Below are 21,804 nucleotides of genomic sequence, written 5' to 3'. Positions count from 1 at the left end.
GCTCAAGACCGTCTCCACCGCGCCTGTCATAATGATACATGCAATTCGCCTAAGTCAATCATAAAAATCACGAGAACATAGCAGGACGTGTAGTCTGTTGAATTTCTTGCTCCTCAGCCTATGATATGGTATGTTAGTTACGATGAAGCATAACGAATCCATAGGGACTTTCTTACCTCAGTGAAGCCAGTGCCAGAAACCAAAGCCATGAAAGTTTTGTTCAGATCCCGTAAAGTGTGTTGATGTTCATTGGAAGTGATGCCAATTTTGGCAGACCGTTTGAAAATGCCCACCATGCAAGCTCGGTTCTCAGCCAGGAATCTATGAGCCTGTTGTATGATTTGGTGGTTTTGTATTCCACGAGAACAGACAGCAGACACAATGACGCGCATCAAGGACAAAAGAAGGTCGTAATACTTTTGAAGGGCATCGGGATTATCGATATCTGAAAGTACCAATCAGTAAGGCAGCATACAGGGGTAGGAGATAGACTTACCAATGCCAATGTCTGGATCAGCTGCGAAAAGCTGCGAATCACGAACCGTTTGGAAGAGTCCCGCATCAAGGACATATGTGGCTCCTTTCTTGGTCTGAGCAAGCCGCTGTAGTAGCGAAAGTAGTGATTCGTAGTAAGCTATGAGTGCAGGAGTATCTAAGGATCAATCAACAATGATGCCACAGCCGGTGAGAAAAAGGGAACAAAAAAACCTACCAGTTTCCTGGGCTTGGCGGAGCTCAATGGGAAGAGATCTCAAAGAGTCTAAGAAGAGACTTAGACAGTTCGCCTCTGAGATGTGCTTTGCCAAAACACAATCAGTCTGGCTATCTAGAACGGCCAAGCCGTTTAAGAGCAAGAGAGCAGACGAACGGCACGAGTCCTGGCCATTCAAGGCATCATCGCAGATTGTCTCAACAAGGGTGGGGCAGCATTTTGTAATGGCTTGTTGGCTCTCACGTCGCAGGCTTTTATTGGTATCAGATGTTGTGATGCGTGTGACGTAGTGAGAACAGATCATGTAGTATGTCTCTCTTAAAAGGACATCCCCTGGTGCCAGATTGATGCCTTGGATGCAGATTTGGAAAAGATGGTAGAGTTTCTCATTGATGGCATCTCCACTGCCAGAAATCAAAGTTTCTGCCAATTTTGCCAGTTCTAGAGCCCAAGGAAGATCGTCATCAGTGGCAGCCTCAAGCTGAGGAAGTATCAACTGGAGACAGTGCTGAATGAAAGCTGGGGAGACTCCGTCATCGTCGGCACAAGCAATCATAGTAGAAATGAGCTCTGTCCAAGACTTGAAAGCTGCATAATGACATTTTCGGATCCGATGACGATGATTCGTCGCATTGATGAATTGCTCGAGAATGCATGCTTCCCCTCTGAATCGTTGTTGCTCAGCGGCGGACAAATCTGCGTCTCGCATTCGGACCAGTGCTTGGAACTCATCCAGGTTGTATTCTTCCGTCCTACCGTCCTTGGGGTTATACTTCACTTGAACAGATATGTCGTCAAGCAAAGACAGCATAGGCTTCTCGAAATTCCGCAAAACGCCGAGATCCGCGAAGTCGAATAGATCAAACACAGATCGACTTTGAATGGGCTGACCGTTCTCCAAAACAGTGTTTCCAAGCAAGACCGCCATTGTTTGGGAATGTAGAGTCTGTGATCCCATCTTAGCCGTCGCACGAATTTCTGCGGCTGCATATTCGAACAAAAAGCTGCGGTATTGCAGGAATTCTGTCATAGAGACAGCACCGTCCGCAAGCCAAAATTCATCCATGTCGGCAGTGAAGCCACTCCAGATTGTATGCGCATCAATAATGGGCTGTTTAGCAAACATAACCTGAAGTAGATTCATAGATCGCATTTCACTCAATGTTTCGAAGCCTGCCAGCTTTGATGACCATAAATGCTTCATCACTTCAAAAGCCAGGCGTTTAAGAATCACAACCCACGACACGATGGGACCATCAAGATGCTCGGGATATTCTTTCAAAAATTCCACAATTGCATGCAGAAGAGAACTCTTTTCCGCAAATATTCCTTCGCTAGAGGTTTCAAGGTTCGGTCCCACACACTTGAAGCCAAGGAGAAGATGAGCTACCGTAGGACGATCTGTGATTGTTCCTAGACATCGCCTCAGAAGGGTAAGAATGTGTTCTCGAATGACGTAGCTGGGTGCCTCGGGGCCATAATCGAATTCTCTGATGTCAGGAGTCATATGGAGCACCAAAGGTTTCGATACACTATCCACATCAAGTTCGGATGCAAGCACCTCAACAATCTTGTTCGAGGACCGCCATTGAGCGGATTCCAAGGATGACATTTTGTTGAGTTTGCGAGAGCTGGTAAGCCTTTCCAGCAAATTCATGGACTCGATCGCAAGATCGAGATGTCCTGCACTACAATAGAGACAGAGCAATGGTATGAGGGAAAGATTGCTCAGTACACTGTCTTCAAATGAGGCAAGTGAAGAATTTGCCACATTTGTTCTGTGAGGCGCAACCTGGGAGGTGACGATCGGTTTGACGACATTTAAGTATGTCGATTGAAGATCTAGAAGAAGGACCATTACCTCCAGGCTCCGGAGCAAAGTCAGGACAATGACAGAATCAGGTAATGCCACACAAACCTCTGCCGTGTCTTGTCGAGAGGCCGCAAACAATGACTTGAGAACATCCTCATTGAACAGCCACTCAACCACGCGAGCAAAGGGATGGGCAATAACATACGAGGATATCAACGAAGCAACCACCGTGTGATCAGTCCCAGATGGCTCGCTCAAAGCCAAGACCAGATTTTCCTTAAATGACTTCAAGCTTGTAACCACAAAGCCGAGGCAGTTGTAGGTCAAAAGACGGGACTGGTGGTCGTTGAGATCCTGAATTTTCCTTGAAAAGGCATGGCCTAGGATAAAGTCGATGTAGGGACCAACCCCAGGCATCCGATAAGATCCTCCTAGATTTCCTGGGAAAGGTAGCGACATGCCATCATCGACCTGGTCAGAGGGAGGAGCAAAGAGTGCATTGATAAGAGTAACAAACGCGTTTGTTTGGTCAAAACTCTCTCCAATCTTTTTGAAGGCCTGTTGCTGATGCCATACAGGAAGGTTGGAAACCAGCGGCACTTTAACATTGCCGGATGCACTCATAGACCCACCGGACAACCATTCATCAATTGCCATCCACATTTGATGTCCAGCAGCAGAAGACTTGTTAGTCATCAGAGCTGCAAGTGTCGTAAAGGCAGTTGCTCGGAGATGTGACGGAATGGGACCGCTGGACAGAGTCAACAATGTACTGACTACATTGAAGGACTGGTTCTGTAGCATCCAATCTCGAACAAGCTCACTCTGACTGCATAGATGCCCCATGAGCCGTAAGTAGCATGTGAGCATAACGGGGCTTTCAGGCTCGTTCATTTCCACCGGCTCCGGTTTCCGTGAAAAGAACATTCCGAGGTAGCCTTGCGAGGGAGTTGAGTTCGGTTTCTCTGTAACTCGAGACGCATAAAGTTGAAGTTCAGCAAACATTTGAGACCAATTCATAGTGGTGGATCTCTTAAATTTGGAAGACATGAACTTGTCTTCCTCCGTAAGGAATTGGTGTGCCGCAGCTGCATTTTCGGGGCCTTCGGAAATTGAGCAAAGCATTTCACAGAAAGCACTAACACGAGGAACAGTCTGTCGCTTAGAAGACCATTGAAGGAAGCCATAGAGGTTACTTTCAGGGTCAGCCCAGAATTCTTGAGCTGCTTCGGCGCGGCACTCGAAGGCAAATGAGATGATCATGAGGAATGACTCGAGGTAAGTTCGCACCTCTACTAAGCCTCGATGAAGACTAGAAGTGAGACCGTCTCTGAGGGCAGTGATTTGGTCCAGTCTTTGAGAGTCCTCTTCCGACTTCAAATGCCGGACGGCGTCGGGCATGTTTGCGACACAAGATTCAATAAATACCTCAAAGTTTTCCATCAAAAGTTCCTTCATGAAGTCAGAGCAAGCAGCAGATTGCGGCAATGAGACAACACTCTCCTTGAGCAGCAAGGCCAAAAATTCACTTCGAGCGGGATCGGCCCACTCTTTATTGTTGACAGCCGCACAGATGGACAACATGAAGTCAAGCGCTCCATCATCAAGAGAAGACCTGAACATCTTTGTTCGCTCTTTTGATTCCTTCTCCACATCGATATTGAGATCGACGCTTGAGGGCAGGGCACCGTCAAAGTACCATCCGCTGTAGACTGAAAGCCACAGAGCAGTGACAGCCGCGTGGAAGTGTGGCAGTTTCCAGCCTTGGGGATCATTGGTTGCAGTGATGAACTGGTTTAGCTCTCGCGCTTCTCTCTCAACGGCCCCTGGGCCATCTGGAGAACCATATTGGAAAAAAGCCGCTATTATGGCGGGAATGTAGTGGATCAGGAGCCCGTCAAAGCGATCTTCCTTCTTTATTTGCTGAACAAGGAAACGTACATCCTCGCTGCTCGTGAAAGATCCCTTGAACATGTAGCAAACGATCGCTCCCAGAGACTCATGCTGTTCATTCAAGCATGATTGCTGGTATTCAATAGCTTCCATAATATCTCGATCAAGTTCCTGATCAAGTGTGGTGGCCTTTTGAAGCTGCTGTCCGAGAAGACTTATCCATTCCTCAATGTCAATCATGGATTTCAAAGCTTTTCGAACAAATTCCGATGCATGCCGTAAAGGGTTATTGATATCCCCAAGTATGTGTGTCAGAGTTGTTTGCATGACAGGCTGGAGAGTTGGAATTTCATAGTCGAGTGATAGTTTGAAAATGAGACGCAGGCAGTTCAGGGTATTTGAGCGGTGTTCGTGAAATATCATTAGGGCAGCGATCAGAGGGGACCGGCCCATCAAGTATCCATCATGTTGAGCTTTTAAAAATTTGAATGCCGCTTCAATTTCATCGATGTTCAAAGCGTCGGCGAGTTGGAGGGCGCCTTGTTGGAAGTCCGAGTTGATTTCGTATTCGTCGCCTTCAGAGCTGATCTTCCCTAGAACATTGCAAGCAAAATTAGAAACGTGTCCAGGCTTGACATAACAGAGGCGACTCGAAGAGTCCCTGTAAGGCTCAATTACCTGTGAGGACAGTCTGACGACTGGCATTGTTCTTCGGTGTTTTGTCGAGGAGCTTTCGGAAATCTGGAAGATGCGCCTCTAATTCGAAGCAGAGTCGTTCGAGATTGACAGAGGGACGCTGCTTGATGGCACATAGATCGGTGTACAGGCCACCAAGGCCACCGATGTCCTCGGTGTCTTTGGACTCCATCATGGTTGGTGGAATGAGAAGCTGTGGAAAGAGAGCTCGAGCTGGCAGAAAGGTGGAGCGCGATCAAAATCTCGGGCGGTAACGCGAGCAAATACTGCCGTTTTTTCAGGCACAACACCCGCCTTGGGTCACCGCCTTATTCACCGTCAATCCCACCGCCTTTCAGACTATACATCGATCTCTTGAACTTACCTTGATTGGTGGCTAAATCTTAATTATTATCAATTGCAGAGGGCACAAAGCGCATATGCAGCAGAATAGAGCATGAGTTTAATCTCAATAACACAGCCACATCCCACTATTCTTCTTGTATAGTCATTACAAACATCCTGGTTAAAAGTTGACTGTTGACATTTTGCCGGACAAACACGCTTCAAGGCTTGGGTGGGCGGTCATGACCTATTACATGCACTCCACAAGTCGCGCTTATCAACCCTGATCTCGCAGAATGACGGATTGATTCGGGATGCTTCCTGGATTTGGTGAATGAAGCGTAGATCTTCAGATTGACTGGCTCCCTACTGCTGTAACGCGATGGCGGAGATATTTCTCGACAAAACGATCAGCTCGCTGTCATCCGACAAGCAAAAGGCGCGCTCAGATGGCTTAGCAGGTGAGTCTCCTCTTGAAAACGCATACAGAAATTCAAGTACTAAGTCATCGCCCCACGTAGACTTGAAACACATTCTTCAACAGAACAAGAAGAGCTCCAAGCTGTACGCCGCCTCGAGATCCCCCCTCCCCCGGGATGACAAGACAACTAACAGTGATCTTATGAAATAGGCAAACCCTCAACGATAAAGCCTGTCATAAGATTTTTGAGTCCCTTTTCCGGTTCGTTGCAACAGAAAGGTTGACATTCAATCGCGCGCCGAATTTCAAAAGCGCTTCCGCATCTCGACTCTCAACATGTGCCTCTGTGCTCCGATTAGCAGTCGATCTCTTTTTGAAAAATGTGAGGATTAAAACGGTCCGAGCCATCGTTGATCACATCACTGAAACCATTCCATCCCCCGGAGAAGGTATATGGGATCATCTGAGTGCGGACTACACCAAGTGTTTAGCGTCGCTTCTCCGATATCGCCCACATGCAGAGCATCTTGATGGAGAGGACTGGGAAAACATTTTAAGCTTTTGCCTTGCTGGAATACGTGTAAAGGAGAATGACAATCAGCTAAGCATTCGAAGCGGTTATCGATCTACCCCCGAAGATCCCGATGCCAGCGACAGTCGTTCGACTCCTTCGCGAATGACCCCTGCCCCAATCAGCAGAGAAAATCAGGGCAGTAGCAGAAATGTTCACGAAGCACTCGTGCTTTGTATCCAACTTCTGACATCAGTGCCTAACCCTCCTGTCCAAAACACAGCGAATACCATCCTTCATGGACTGATTGATTTTGTCAAATCGCCTTCAATTGTAGCTGGGAATACGCACCAGCTCGCCTTTAGTAGCATCAATGCAGTCATTACCAAAATCATGTTTGATCAGACCGAGCTTGCCCGCTCATCTCTGTTGAGCCTGGTTCCAGTAATTCGACAATTGTGGTCGTCCACCAAGCTACAGGCCCTCAAGGACGAATTGATTGTCACTTTAATGTTTTCCATGATCATACTGGTGGACACGGCTCGACGAGACCCCTCCGAGTATTTGGCGCATGAAGTGGAAGGATTAGCAATTACACTCCACTCAGAATATGTGAGGCGTTCTGAAAGAGAGGCCCTTCAGGTCGACGATATTATCTTTTACCAAAATTCAACTGCAGACCACAGCCGACCGATATATGGGCCTCGTTTTGGAAGTGCAAAATCGGAATTCAACTGGACCCTCATCTGGATCATCGCGGAGCTATTGAAGCTCTCGGAGGATATTAATACTGTTAATAACCCTGAGTCACAACGTGTTGGTTCAAATAAAAGGCAGCGCTTCAGCTCTCATCTTCAGGATATTCTTCGCGACTCGATCTCTTCAACAAGCACCCGACGAATCTGTGCATTGCAGCTTGTACCTTTTATTGAGACTAATCTTGACGCAGAAACTAAAATTTCCATTTTCAAGCGGCTCGTTCTAAGCATCACCGATGACCATGCTTCTGTGTCGTACTGGACAATGGTTGCTCTGGCAAGGTATGTTCCTCTCATTTCTGTATCCACCGTTTCGAGCTAATTATGCGACAAACAGCATTGCGAGCGGAGCAACTGCAAAGTCGCCGGAGCTCAAAAGCCAATGGCCAAGGGTAGTCGACTTGACTGCACGCGCGTTCTCTTCGCCACTCACATCAAGAGCTGCGTGTAACCTGATGAACGTTGTGCTTCAGTCCGGGTTATTGGAATATTCGGAGGCAATGGAAACGACACGTTCGATTCTGTCTTCTGCTAATTTGAATGGACCAGCGGCCATATCAGACTCATCTCTAAGACTCTGGGCGTTTATTGCGCAGTCGAGGACACAGCTGGATCCTGGATCGTCTCAAAAGGCATCTATGCAGATTTGCGGCTGGTTAAGGGACGTTTGGGCTATTGGCTCTGTGACAGATCGCATTCAAACGGCTCGAATTGCTCTATATGCTCGGCCTCTGGATTTGCTGGCCGTTCTCTCTTCGTGTACTAATCGACCTTTGTCTATTTCACCACGTCAATCGGACAAACCCACGGAACTTCCGAGAAGCTTTTCAGAAGGCCCAACTGGCCTAATAATTCGGAAGTGGTTGTTTTTCCATGAGAATCGCGAATTATTGGAATATGCTTTCCATGCAGAGTCATCCACTGCCACCAACTATGCCAATCCATGGGCCTCGCAGGAATCATGGTACTTGGACCAATCCCCTCGGCAGGATCCTGACGATACAGTGATCTTGGATTTGCTTCGTGTGAGATGTGAGACTTTCTCGCAAGCATGGCGCGCTATGAATGAGGACAGATCAATTATATCCCCAGAAAATTTACAGATCCTGGCTTCCTTCTGTATTGTGACTTCGCTTTTCACAGCGTGCCTGCCCCAGTCGGCTCAGGCTCAATCGCAAGATTTGCAGCAAAATTATCGGGCCCTATGGGATGCTATATGCAATTTCCTAGCGATACATGAAACAAGGTTCATCCATTCATGTTTGGAATTGCTTTCTCCTCTTCTTGGCCCTTTGTTGAGCTCTGATACTTCTTCCGCCATCCGGGGTAGCCTCAAGGAGCTCTTAACCCCACTTTCAAATGTACTTGAACAGCTTCGTCAAAGCTCGAAATCTCAATCTTCCGAAGATTATGATCCTATGGATCTGGATGATCGACTTATGAGTGATCAGGCTCAGATGACGATCGATGAGACAATACTATCCACGAATCGTGACGCTTCATCGTTGTTCCTAGATCCGATCACTTACCAACTATGTGTGACCATTCAAATATCCATCTTTTTGAGAACCGATGCAGACCCAAGTTCCGGTCAACTACGGGCATCAGAACTCGTTGACTACCTGACAAGCCTCGACGAAGCTGATCTCATGTCCGCCCAAAACTTGCTACCTGAGATCTATCGGCGGTGCTCGGACTTGGCGCCTTCTGAATTGTTGTCCATGTTAGAAAACTTGGGTGAAATATGCTTACAGTCATACGAAATGGAACGATGTGAAGCTTCCCACTGCCTCTGCATTCGTATGATGGCCAGTTTTGTCAATTCCTGGGCCAACGGCCCCGATGAGAACTTGAGAGATTCAGCCATGGACTTGTATTCCTGGTTCATTGAAGTCCTTTTGGTTCGAAAGAGAGCTTCTCCAAAATCATACATTGCATTGGCCGAGCTCATCCGGGGTGTTATTGACACGTCCCCCTCATACGGCAACGAGCAGTCTCTGCAGTCCCCCAGAACAAGCCTTTTCACCATCCTGCGAGAAGGAGACGTTCAGGTTAAATTCACCGTTGCCAAATTCATCCCAACACTGTTTGAGCGCTTCCTTCTCAAAGATCATGACGCTATCTTCGATGACGTTCTAGAAAGCTTGCCTCGTGACCCGGAATGGATCGAAGGTATAGCTGTTCGTCTTTTTGTGCTTTCCCAGTTGGCTTCGCGGTGGCATACGTTGCTTCGTAGAAGCATATATCATCTATTCGAAACTCCGGCTCAAGTTTCTTCTTCTCTGTGGTACGCTGAAAGATGCATTGTTTCTGTTTCTCATAGCCTAGGCCTCCGGGATGCAAAGGAACTCTTCCGACTTTTCTCGTCTCAAATACTGTACACTTGGGCTGAGACGCAAAGCATAATGACAATGCCTTTCAGTATATTTGGATACGATAGCCTCGGGGAGATGCTGGTTGATGTTAAAGACGAAATCGTTGGGCAGATGATGATGCGCGCAAGGGAACAGGAGACAATTGAACTGGCGGAACATCTTGATGTGCCACACGTCGAACTTCTAGTTGGCTCTTTCTATAAGGCAGAGGCATACAGCATTGCGCGAGATATCAGTACCCCTCCAGGGCAAGGCAGTCAGCCCAAAGGAGTCGAGATTCGGCTCAGAAAATTGCTAGGTGCAGACCAATTCATGACACAGGTTGAAAGCCAGTTTCCGTCCATTGTTGCAACCTTTTTCAAGTCCCTCGACTACTATGACCAAATTGAAAGGGCGTTTTCCAAGCGTGCAAGCTTTGGCTACGCCCACGACATTCAGATGCAAATTATCAGCAAAAGTGCATCTCAAAATGTGCTGCCTGCGAATCAACAGCCCTCATTCCGAGCTCGATATCTGTTAGACGAGCTCGAGTTCCTTTGCAAACGCACTGGATTTGACCTTGAATCAATATGGACACCATCACTGGTCTCTTTCACCTGTCGCTCACTCCTTGAATCGATACACCCTGCCCTTGGCTCGCTTCATGCTTGCTCCGTCATCCGTAAAATACGGATTCTTGTATGCGTGGCTGGTCCCGTATTTCTGAAAGACTATCCGCTTGAAATGGCGCTTAACTCCCTTCGACCCTTCCTTTGGGACATTCATTGTTCTGAAGATGTCCTTGGGATAGTCTGGTATCTGCTCGAGAATGGAAAGCCATACCTCCGAGAAAATCCAGGATTTGCTGCTGGGACTGCTGTCTCAACGCTTATTACTCTCCGCAAAATTTTCCTATCTTCTCCGGAGAATACGACCCAGGAAATTCAGTTTAAAAAGGTGCAATCAAGCACCCGAAAGTTCCATCAGTGGCTCATAGGACTCTTTGGAGACTTGCTTTCCGCAGAATGGGACACAAAAACCAAGCAATCCTTTGATAAGCTAGTGAGCCTCGCCGAGCAATTCTCAACGTCCAAAGCTTCCTCAGATGGTCACATCGGGAAAGGCTTGGTCTTTGAGGTGCTCAAAGACCGCGATTCTGCAACATCATTGCTCAGCAGGCCTGTAGCCGATACGGTTTTGTCGCTCTTATGTCCGGAGTTTGGGGCTTCGGATGCTGATGATAGGTCCCTGAACGATGATGTGGACCCTGCTTCACATGTTGTCTCGCTGTGGCATACACTGCACAACTTTAATGGCGGACCCCAGTATCGACTATGGGCTGCCAGGGTTATTGGTCGATCATTTGCTGCAACTGGAAAGATCAATCAACTTCTTCTGCGTGAGCAGGATCTTTCATTATTTGAGGATACTGAGCCTTGCTTATCATCCGACATTCTCTGTCACTCCAAAGCTAGGATTCTTCGCGTCCTTTGTGACATGCTGCACAATCAAAATCATCTCGAAGCTGGTTTGGTTGAGCGGACATTGCAGCTTATTGTCAGCAGTATCGCAGACTTTCCAGATTACCAAGGCTGTGGTGATGTGATCCCTGAATCTTTGATGAAAGCACTCATCTGGAACCCATACAAGTGCCCTACCATCGAACTATCAATTCTGGAGGAGAAAAGATGCAAGAAGACGCCACCAGACATAGATGGTATCTCGGTTGCTGAATGGGCTCGCGATGTTTCTCTATTTTTGTCGACTGCTGCCTTGGAAGATCCTGTTATCGGATCTCTTCGCAAGATTCTCAACGCTGCCTCTGACCTAGCGGTACAGCTGTTGCCGTATGTAGTCCACGATGTCTTGCTGTCTGAGCGAGACACAAAAGGCGAAAAGGGAGTAATTCGAGAGGCCATTTCAGCCATATTCAAGAAGGTATTGTGTGAGGTGTCGGAGGATACGTTACCTCATGCTCAGCTTGTGATCAGTTGCATTCTCTACCTTCACAACCAACCGGTGCCGGATGAATCAACCATTGTCCAACGTGATAAATGGCTTGATATCGATTTTGGAGAGGCGTCTTCTGCTGCTCATCGTTGCGGGCTGCAGAAATCTTCATTGTTGTTCCTTGAAATTCAAGCCTCCAAGGTAGTTGCAGGGTCCCGTCGGTCATCTGTCCTCAAATATGAGCTACCAACTGCTTTACTCCATGATGTGTACAAGAACATAGATGACCCAGATTTGTTCTATGGCATCCAGCAAAGTTCATCGCTGACAAGTGTGATGGAACGACTGGAGTACGAAGGCTCTGGGTTCAAGAATCTCTTGTTTCAGAGCGCGCAATACGACAGTGGGATACAGATGTCAGACAGTGCGGACTCTTATGGGGTTCTAAATGCGCTGAATGCAACGAATCTCCAGGGAATCGCCAACACAATGCTCTCCGCTTCCAGTGGTATAAAGGATTCCCCTGTGGCAATTGAGAGCATGTTGCAAGCAGCCACCAGTCTTCAAAAGTGGGATATCCCAGTCTCACCTTTGGATACATCGCCATCAGCAACCGTCTTCCGAGCCTTCCAGAGTCTCAACAGCTCTGGTTCTTTGCCTGAAGTCACCACCTCAATTGAAACCGGTCTGTTGACTACCCTTGACTCTCTTATAGACAACGGTCGTTCCGCCATCCAGTTGCGCACCTCGATGCGAGCTCTGGGTATCATGACTGAGATCAGTGACACGCTGCACACCTCGAGTCCAGAAGATATGGACGCCGAATGGAAGAAGATAATGGCGAGAAGCAACTGGCTGAAAACCGAAAGGTACGTATCTCAAACCCATGCGGCTATTCAATACATGCTAACCTTGGTAGTTATCATGAGGTTGGCGAAGTCTTATCATGGCATGAGGCATTATTCTCGTCGGTCAGGAAAAACGATGTCCTGAGATCACCATCACGGCTGAGTCTCGACAATTCACGCTTGCTGGAAGCGAAAGTCATAAGGCAGTCCTTGGAAGTAACCAGAAGTCACGGCATCTCCCAAGCATCGTTGAAATCTGCAATGAACCTTTCAAAGCTGTCAGAACCCTGTGCAGCTCTGGGTATGGACATTGAAGCAGCCGCAAAGTTTGACCTCGCCAATGTTCTTTGGGATCAAGGCGAGATGACAGCGTCGATTCGCATGCTTCAACATTTGAAAGGTCAAGACGATCTTCACAACCAAGCAATTCCACTCAGTCGGGCTGAGCTGCTTGTAACTTTGGTAACTTTGGACTTATCTCGAGGAATCTATTTTCAATAACTAATTCTTTTTTCTTTGATTTAGGGACATCATGTCGCAGAGGCACGACTGGAAAAGCCCGATTCCATTCTTCAAGACTATCTTTACCCTGCGGTCAAAGAACTCAAGGGAAACTCTGACGGGGAAGAAGCTGGACGAGTCTATCATGGATTCGCAACATTCTGTGATCAGCAGCTTTTGAATCCCGATGGACTAGAAGACTTCAAGCGAGTGGAGCAACTCCGGGACCGCAAGGAGAAAGAAGTCATTGGCCTCGAGGAAATGATGAATGCTGCCACTGGCAAAGAACGGGAGTATTTGAAGAATTACCGTGCTAAAGCGAAACAATGGTTCGACCTCGACGACCGTGAGTATCAAAGATTGCTGCGAAGCCGAGAGGCTTTCCTCCAGCAATGTCTCGAAAATTACCTTCTCTGTCTGCGAGAAAGTGATACCTACAACAATGATGCTCTACGGTTCTGCGCACTCTGGCTCGACAAGTCAGACATCAAAACAGCAAACGTAGCTGTCTCCCGATACCTTAGCGAGGTACCCAGTCGCAAATTTGCACCTTTAATGAATCAACTGTCTTCTCGCTTGCTTGATGTCTCTGATGATTTCCAATCACTTCTCACGCAATTGATTTTCAGGATCTGTGTCGAGCACCCCTTCCACGGAATGTATCAAATCTTCGCCAGCAGCAAGTCCAAGGGAGGTAAAGACCAGTCCTCCGTCTCACGTTTCCGTGCTGCAAATCAGCTTGTGGACCGCCTCAAAAGTGACAGCCAAATCGGTCCCACTTGGGTTGCTGTGCATAATGTGAACATCAGCTATGTGCGGTTTGCAGTCGACAGGCCTGACAGCAAGTACAAAAGTGGTGCTAAAGTTCCATTGAAAAGTCTCACTACTGGGCAGCGCCTCGGACAAGATGCCATCACTTACAAACTGCCACCACCTACAATGAAGATCGACCTCCGCGTTGATTGTGACTATAGTCAAGTTCCGACAGTTTCCAAATTCTCCCCTGACTTCACCATTGCGTCCGGTGTCAGTGCGCCGAAGATTGTCACTGCCGTTGCCTCTAATGGCGAGCGCTATAAACAGCTGGTATGTATTTCCCCTATAGCCCAACGCCTTTCGGCAGCATTCCATGCTTGTAGAAACTTAGTTGACCAAAATAACAGTACAAGGGAGGCAATGATGATCTACGACAAGATGCTATCATGGAACAAGTTTTCGAGCAAGTGAGCAGTCTCTTGAAAGATCATCAACCTACGCGTCAACGGAAGTTAGGTATTCGGACCTACAAAGTCCTTCCATTGACCTCCAATGCGGGAATCATTGAATTCGTACCCAACACCATTCCCTTACACGACTACCTGATGCCAGCACATCAGAAATACTTCCCCAAGGACATGAAGCCCAATTCCTGCCGTAAGCACATTGCCGACGTTCAAACCAGATCCTTCGAGCAGCGAGTCAGAACCTACCGACAAGTGACGGAGCACTTCCATCCTGTGATGAAATACTTCTTCATGGAGAAATTCAACAACCCAGATGATTGGTTCAGCAAGCGAATCTCCTACACTAGGAGTACAGCCGCGATTTCAATCCTCGGCCACGTCCTGGGTCTTGGTGACAGGCACGGACACAATATCCTACTTGATGAAAAGACCGGCGAAGTCGTGCACATTGATCTCGGTGTTGCATTTGAACAGGGCCGCATTCTGCCTGTTCCTGAAGTGGTCCCCTTCCGTTTGACACGCGACCTCGTCGATGGTTTTGGTATTACCAAGACCGAAGGTGTCTTCCGGCGCTGCTGTGAGTTTACCCTCGAGGCACTTCGCCAAGAGTCGTACAGCATCATGACCATCCTTGATGTCTTGCGCTACGATCCCTTGTATAGCTGGACTGTCTCGCCCCTGCGCATGAAAAAGATGCAGGATAATCAAGAAGCTGGCGATGGGCCTCCTCTACTGCCTGGTGCGGGTGTGGCCGATCATTCTTCGAGGAATGAGCCCAGTGAGGCTGATCGAGCCTTGACTGTCGTGGCTAAGAAGCTGAGCAAGACACTCAGTGTCACTGCTACCGTCAATGAATTGATTCAACAAGCGACTGATGAGAGGAATCTTGCTGTGCTATACTGTGGTTGGGCATCTTATGCCTGAACTGGTGTAAATAGATCTACTTCGTTGATGCGATGAAACATACATAGTCTTTGCATATATTACGTGAATTTATTTACTGGACATCTTTATTGGCATTTATTGTAAAGAAAGGTTGAAAGGCCGAAATTACCTTGCTCATCGATATTGAGTGCTCGGCCAGCCTCGGTTCGGGAGTCCGAGAGCCTCACATATGTCCACAGGTGCCTATATTCTTGACTTAATCGGCCTCTATGAAACACCGTCGAATCCAGGAACCAATAATTCGAGATTTCCTGCTATGGAATAGTGTACTGCCGGGATGAATACCTACATGTAGGTATACGCCATGTAGGTATTCACCCTGTAGGTATTCGCCCTGTAGGTGAATCCCTGTAGGTAACTCCCCTGTAGGTATAAGCCGGTAACGTATAATGCGATCACTTCTATTGGTAAAGTTTCCATTCTCATAGGATATCCTAGCATCTTGGCAACCTTGACTCGATTGTATTCAGTGGGGGGATTTGAAATCAGAATAGACTTGTCTCATAATTCGCTGAATGTCTTGCTTGGTCTATCCTAACGGTACCATATTCGACTTCTTTGTCTTATTTTGATTGTTTAAACATCTCTACTGTATGCAATTTGAATTGAAGTCGATTCCAGACACTGCATTTCTCTGGAAATGTCGTAAGCTAGGTCTCGGCAAACCGTAGTCAAGAGTCCAAAATCACCTTGGCCTCCAAATTTAGCTATCTGATCTCTCCTAATTAGTCTCAAATTGGACAGGAGCCCCTATTATGTGGATATCGGTTTAATTCTTGTAATTTAGAAAATGGATCCTTCCAAACAGACAGCTCGCTTGGTTGCTTTCGCATCGGGGTTTCCCTACATATCATCGAAACTGGACATTCATGTAATCACCTGACTCCATTGTATAAAAGAAAGCGTAAGGGACAAATATCTTTCCTCTAGAGCCTGTTGTGCATATCTTCTCTCTCAACCCACCCACTATGGCTATCAAGCAGAGAATTCCTCATGATGCCACCCCGACCAAGGACAGCCAGGAGAATGGATCAACTACAGCAAAGAAGTTCACCGATGGCGCCTCAGATGAGTTTGAGTTTGGCGGTTCGCTCGGTGTGACGTTGTTGATGATTGGATTTCCTCTAGTGATGTGGTATATGTGGATTGGAGCCACATACTACGACGGCATGCTTCCTATGCCCGAGTCCAACCAGACATGGACTGAATTCGGCCGTCACCTGTGCCATTTAGTCTACGAAGGCGCCTATCCATCCGCAAAAGCCTGGGCCATCTTTTGGACATTCTTCATCGTTGAGGCTCTCATGTACTGCTACATGCCTGGAGTTTCAGACTTCGGCCGACCATTACGGCACGAAGGTGGCAAGAGACTTCCCTACTACTGCTCTGCGTACTGCAGCTTCTACGCAACGCTCGCTATTGCTGCTGTCTTGCATGTCACTCGTGTGTTCCCGCTGTACACCCTGATTGATGAGTTTGGTCCTATCATGAGTGTCGCTATCTTGTCGGGCTTCCTCAACAGCTTCATCGTCTATGTCCAAGCTATTGTCCGTGGAAGGACCCACAGACTATCCGGTTCTCCCATCTATGACTTCTTTATGGGGGCTGAACTGAATCCTCGTATTGGCATTTTGGATTTCAAAATGTTCTACGAGGTCCGCATTCCGTGGTTCATTCTGTTCCTCATCACTTGCTCCGTGGCTGCTCGGCAATACGAAAGATATGGCTATGTCTCTGCCGAGGTGATTTTCTTGGCTGGCGCACATTACTTGTACGCCAACGCTTGTGCCAAAGCGGAGCAGATGATCATTACCAGCTGGTGAGTCACTCACTATCATTGAAGGTCAAGTTCGGTGAACCCTAACTTACACAAAACAGGGACATGTACTTTGAAAACCTGGGATTCTTGCTCACGTTCTGGAACTTGGCCGGTGTGCCCTTCACCTATTGCCATTGCGCTCTTTACTTGGCCAACCACCACCCGTCGGAATATCAGTGGAGCCGCCCTGCCCTCGCTGTATTCTCTGTTCTGTATCTCTTCTTTTATTGGATGTGGGACAGCGCCAATGGCCAGAAGAACGCATTCCGTCACCGGGCAAGAGGTCAACTCATTAAGCGGAACACGTTCCCCCAGGTCCCATGGCAGGCTATTGAAAACCCCAAAACCATCAAGACTGATGTTGGCGACGATCTCATGGTTGATGGCTGGTTTGCAATTATCCGCAAGCCGAACTATGTCCCTGACATGTTCTTCTCTATGTCGTGGGGTCTGATCACTGGTTTCAAGTAAGTTTTCTTGTTCTCTGTGCCGAAGCTGCCATAGGCACTGAGCTGATTTTCTCTTACAGGAGCCCCTTCCCTTGGTTCTATTTCGTCTTTTTCATGATCATGATCATCCACCGCACCAACAGAGATACCAACAGATGTCGCAGGAAGTACGGCGAGGCCTGGAAGCGTTATGAGCAAGAGGTTCCCTACTTATTCATCCCAGTGAGTTCGCCATGTCGACCCGGTGTAATGAGCCTTGCTGACAATCCCAGTATGTGATTTGATTGACACAAAAGCTCGATATTGATTGTTTTCTTTTCTGATGGTTAACGGGATCTGGTTCTTGACGCTTCTGTTACAATGCAGAGAGATCTTCGACCGAAGCTTGCTGGGCGTTTTGGATAAGTCGCGCTCATTTTTTTCATCTCTGCATGTATCAACATCCCAGCTTCATCTGCGGTCTTTTGTAATGGCATACCTCATAGATAATAGGGTGATCCGAGATGCATTGGTTTTGATTGCCAGTCATTATTTTAAAGGAACTATGTGCTTTCCACCAAGTGGGATTCAATTTCACTTTGATTACCCATACCTTTGCGCACTTCGAATACCAATGCTGCAGTGCATAATGCATAATGCATAAGACATACGTTAGAGCACAGAACATGCATAGCAACCTCGGTCTTGACTCCACATCCCCGCATGATGCAACGTTCCTCCCGAGGTTTGGCGCAGGTGGACGCCAATCATCCGGGGTTCTGCTCTCTCCACAGTCTGATCTCCCCGCTTTCACCTGCGTCTGCACTTGTACTTCTCTCGCAATTCCCTCACGAATTGCACTCAGTCACATTAACCCTCATTTCTAGTATATCCCAATCACAATGACACTAACCAACCTTGCCGTCGATATCCCCGTGAAGCAAAAGGCTGTGATCTTCGATAAGCCTGGCACGGTCTCGACTCAGGTCGTAGAGATCGATGTGCCCGAACCCGGTGATGGCCAGGTTCTTATTAACCTGTTTGTCTCCTGCCTTCGTACCAATACTAGATCAGAACTTACAGGCTTCCTCACAGAACACACTCGGGCGTGTGCCACTCTGACCTCGGCATAATGACCAACACCGTGAGCACCGAACCCCATCCTGGAACAAACACAAGTCCAAACTAACCCTCGCCAGTGGAGCATGCTCCCATACCCAACCCAGCCCGGCCAAGTAGGCGGCCACGAAGGCGTAGGCAAGATCGTCAAGCTGGGCCCGGGCACCGAATCCTCAAACCTGAAGATCGGCGACCGAGTCGGAGTCAAATGGGTATCCAGCGCATGCGGTCATTGTCGTACGTTGACCGTCCCTTGAAAAGAATACCCCCAATCTCTCCTAACATCCATCCCAACCAGAGCCCTGCCAGGCAGGATCAGACGGCCTCTGCTTCAACGGCAAAGTATCAGGCTATTACACACCAGGCACCTTCCAGCAATACACCCTAGGACCAGCAAACTACGTAACCCCCATCCCCGACGGTCTCGACTCAGCCGAAGCAGCGCCAATGCTGTGCGCCGGCGTGACCGTCTACTCCGCCCTCAAGCGCAGCCACGCACGCCCGGGCCAGTGGGTGATCATCTCCGGCGCAGGCGGCGGACTCGGCCACATCGCCGTGCAACTCGCCAGCAGGGGAATGGGCCTGCGCGTCATCGGAATCGACCACGGGAGCAAGCAAGACCTCGTGGTGGAATCCGGCGCGGAGCATTTCGTCGATATCACGCAGTTCCCGAGGGACGATCAGGGCGAGGCGTTGACCAAGCATGTTCAGTCGTTGACTGGTGGGCTGGGGGCGCATGCTGCCGTGGTGTGTACGGCTGCGAATGCGGCTTATGCGCAGGCTTTACCGTTGTTGCGGTTTAATGGGACGCTGGTATGTGTGGGCATCCCGGAGAATGAGCCTGTGGCTATTGGGACCGCGTTTCCTTCTACGTTCATTAATAAGCATGCGACTATTACTGGGTCTGCGGTGGGGAATCGCACTGAGGCTGTTGAGACTATGGAGTTTGCTGCGAGGGGTGTTATTAAGGCGCATTATCGGATTGAGAAGATGGATGCTTTGACTGAGGTCTTTAAGGAGATGGAGGAGGGCAAGTTGCAGGGTCGGGTTGTTCTTGATCTTTCGGGGTAGGTGATGTGTGTTTATTTGCACTGTATATGTTAATTTCCCCTTGGTCCCGTTTATGAACCTAGTTATGTCTCCTGTATGAATTTATCTTGCCACGTTGTTTATATTGTGGAGGGATGGACTATACACCTCATGTATATATCTCCTGCAACCCGAAACATGCATCTTGAAATTTACTATGTTGATTTTTATCACTCAAAAAGCACCATTGGGTCTCTGCTGAATATGGTTCAACATAAAATATTAAGTTTTACTTGTTACCATACGACAAAAAGACCAAAAGAGGTTGTTCTTGATTCCAGATGAATGGAAGAAAAACAAAAAAGAATTGACCGACGCAGGGGTCGAACCTGCAATCTCTTGATTCGTAGTCAAGCGCCTTGCCATTGGGCCAGCCGGCCTACTTGTTGAAGAAAGCGGGCAGGAATGGCAATATGAACCAAAACAGTCCGACGAGATCTGTGCGCCACCTAATTATATCCAAACCGATGCTCAGTCAGAACTATGTACATGAACAAACCCAAATTAATTTATGTATTCTCAGACCCGCCAATAAAGAATTCATGTTCTGAGCGCAATGACTCAGCATTGTTCAGCTCGAACCCGAAATTCCACAGCTTTTCCACGTCCGAAAGTTCGCCTTTGTTTCGATGCCTCAGCGGGACGTGAGAGTCATGGCTCACACTCTTTGAGCTTCTCCGCCCGGCATGCTGCATGATAATTGGAGTCACCGCCCAGCGGATCTCATTGTTTGCATTGGCAAATTCCTCGGTGATCGTATCCACATACCCGATGTGCTTTGACTGATACAGATCCACGAGATCTGGGACCCTCGAACGTGGAAAGACGAACGCCTGCGAACAGCAGCCAAAGTGTGACATCTGATGCACACCCTGCTGGACGGGGATCATCGATACACGGCCAGCAGCAAAGAATAGTCCGATCAAGAGAGGCGTGCAGACACCGCTGAATAAGAAGATGGATCCGGTTGAGAGTCGGGAGTGGAGGCGAGGCTGACACTGCCGTGTGCCTAAGCATGCGCATGCAACGAGACAAACGGCAAGAATAGAATAAGAGAGGAAGATCGGCCAGTCTTCGGAGTTCCAGCCGAAGAATTCCTCTGTATAGAACAGACGGAGATATAGCCCTGTCTACGGTTAGTCACAATGCCCATGGCTCAGAGCTACCGATGAGCCCAGAGAGTGGACATCAAACGGGCCAAAAACTCACATTTGGAAGCACCTAGGGCCCTGGTCTGCTGTTCAGCCGATACCAAAGCACCGATGGTTCGGTGATACCAGCCATCCATCGCCACAACATCATCCTCGAGAATCATGGTATAGGGAGCATTCACAGCTTCGCATGCTTTCAGCAGATAAGTATAATCAAAAAGAGCCTTCTCACGCCCGAAAGCCTTTGCGGCGTCAGTCTCGAGTGACCGAACATGATCAATATCGACTTCCGTGGGATCATACAGCAGCACCTGATCCGCCAGCCCATGCAGCCAAGGCTCTCCATAAGATGGATGCTCAGAAGGGTCCGTATGCGCAATGAAGAGAATCAGATGAATGTCAGCCCGTTCGGCGTCGCTCAGCCCCTCCAAGACCGTGCCGACGGTGCTCTGGAAATAGCCAACCCCATGTCTGGCGACCGATGCGATTCCCACGCACAGCCCAGGCTCAGATGAAGACTTTGTAATCGCAGTAGTCTCATTGTCGTAGGATTCAATGTACGAGTCTCCTTGGCCAATTCTCACGGTTGAATAAGAGAGGTCGTAGGCCGTCCAAGGGTCGAAGAATGCTGAGCCCGGGTCGCGAAAGCATCGCACACGTGCGTAGAAGACGAGCAGAACATAGAATGCTAGAAATGAGAGGAAGAGCCGTGGTGTGTTGGACGCGGTTCTTGGCTCTATTGGCCCAGGGACTTTCTTGCCATGGTCAGGCATCATATTGCATAGTGCGAGATGGGAAATGGATTTCCCTGAGGGATGATCTCGAGTCCCCAGGGGAAGTCACATTTGGTCTGCCCTTCATTTTCCAAGGTTGTGCTGGATGGAGAATCTGAAATGTTCATAGGGAAGGGGCCATCCCTGCGACTCCCTACGGGCCTTTGGCGTATGCCCTGTCGATCTTCACTCGGGCGGGATCTGATGGAAATTAATTGTGATAGATCAGGATGTTTTGAATGTGAAGTGCATTGTGTATAGCACAGATATTGGAGAGTGTGCATAAAAGGGGCTTAGTGTCATGAAGAGATTCGTTGGATTGCAGTGTTATCGCGTTACATCCTTAAGAGAATGCATAAAGGTTCATTCCTCCACACGTCAGAAAACAGCCCTGGAATCTTGGCGCCAGTGTCGGGCCTAGATCAAGGTCTGTGGTTCCTTGTTCCTTGTTTTGTATAGGGACAGTGGCAAGTACA

At 48.2% G+C, this 21,804-nt stretch overlaps 5 protein-coding genes across 5 annotated transcripts; 3 read left to right on the top strand and 2 right to left on the bottom strand.

Moving 5' to 3' along the window:
• Positions 1-67: 67 nt before the first annotated feature.
• Positions 68-5,289, bottom strand: N7511_006370 (nuclear pore complex Nup192/Nup205 family protein; the record flags this gene model as incomplete). Its single annotated transcript, XM_057128747.1, has 5 exons — positions 68-118; positions 177-445; positions 497-652; positions 713-5,011; positions 5,097-5,289. 5 exons carry the CDS (start codon positions 5,287-5,289, stop codon positions 68-70), a joined length of 4,968 nt encoding a protein of 1,655 aa, XP_056983303.1.
• Positions 5,290-5,820: 531 nt separating this feature from the next.
• Positions 5,821-14,928, top strand: atmA (DNA-binding protein kinase TEL1; the record flags this gene model as incomplete). The annotated part of the gene is made up of 7 exons (XM_057128746.1): positions 5,821-5,899; positions 5,960-6,002; positions 6,070-7,410; positions 7,466-12,301; positions 12,352-12,742; positions 12,806-13,867; positions 13,945-14,928. 7 exons carry the CDS (start codon positions 5,821-5,823, stop codon positions 14,926-14,928), a joined length of 8,736 nt encoding a protein of 2,911 aa, XP_056983302.1.
• Positions 14,929-15,917: 989 nt separating this feature from the next.
• On the top strand, positions 15,918-17,501 carry N7511_006368 (uncharacterized protein; the record flags this gene model as incomplete). The annotated part of the gene is made up of 4 exons (XM_057128745.1): positions 15,918-16,768; positions 16,828-17,235; positions 17,298-17,439; positions 17,490-17,501. 4 exons carry the CDS (start codon positions 15,918-15,920, stop codon positions 17,499-17,501), a joined length of 1,413 nt encoding a protein of 470 aa, XP_056983301.1.
• A 597-nt stretch (positions 17,502-18,098) lies between these two features.
• Positions 18,099-19,386, top strand: N7511_006367 (zinc-dependent alcohol dehydrogenase; the record flags this gene model as incomplete). The annotated part of the gene is made up of 4 exons (XM_057128744.1): positions 18,099-18,235; positions 18,292-18,340; positions 18,396-18,552; positions 18,614-19,386. 4 exons carry the CDS (start codon positions 18,099-18,101, stop codon positions 19,384-19,386), a joined length of 1,116 nt encoding a protein of 371 aa, XP_056983300.1.
• A 527-nt stretch (positions 19,387-19,913) lies between these two features.
• On the bottom strand, positions 19,914-21,331 carry N7511_006366 (uncharacterized protein; the record flags this gene model as incomplete). The annotated part of the gene is made up of 2 exons (XM_057128743.1): positions 19,914-20,530; positions 20,614-21,331. The coding sequence occupies 2 exons, from the start codon at positions 21,329-21,331 to the stop codon at positions 19,914-19,916; spliced, it is 1,335 nt and encodes a 444-aa protein (XP_056983299.1).
• Between the last annotated feature and the right edge of the window lie 473 nt (positions 21,332-21,804).

Source organism: Penicillium nucicola (assembly GCF_028828085.1).
Source record: "Penicillium nucicola strain IBT 29836 chromosome Unknown utg000006l, whole genome shotgun sequence".
NCBI lineage: Eukaryota > Fungi > Ascomycota > Eurotiomycetes > Eurotiales > Aspergillaceae > Penicillium > Penicillium nucicola.
Note: the sequence above shows the minus strand (reverse complement) of the source record. Positions and strands in the feature narration are given on the sequence as shown.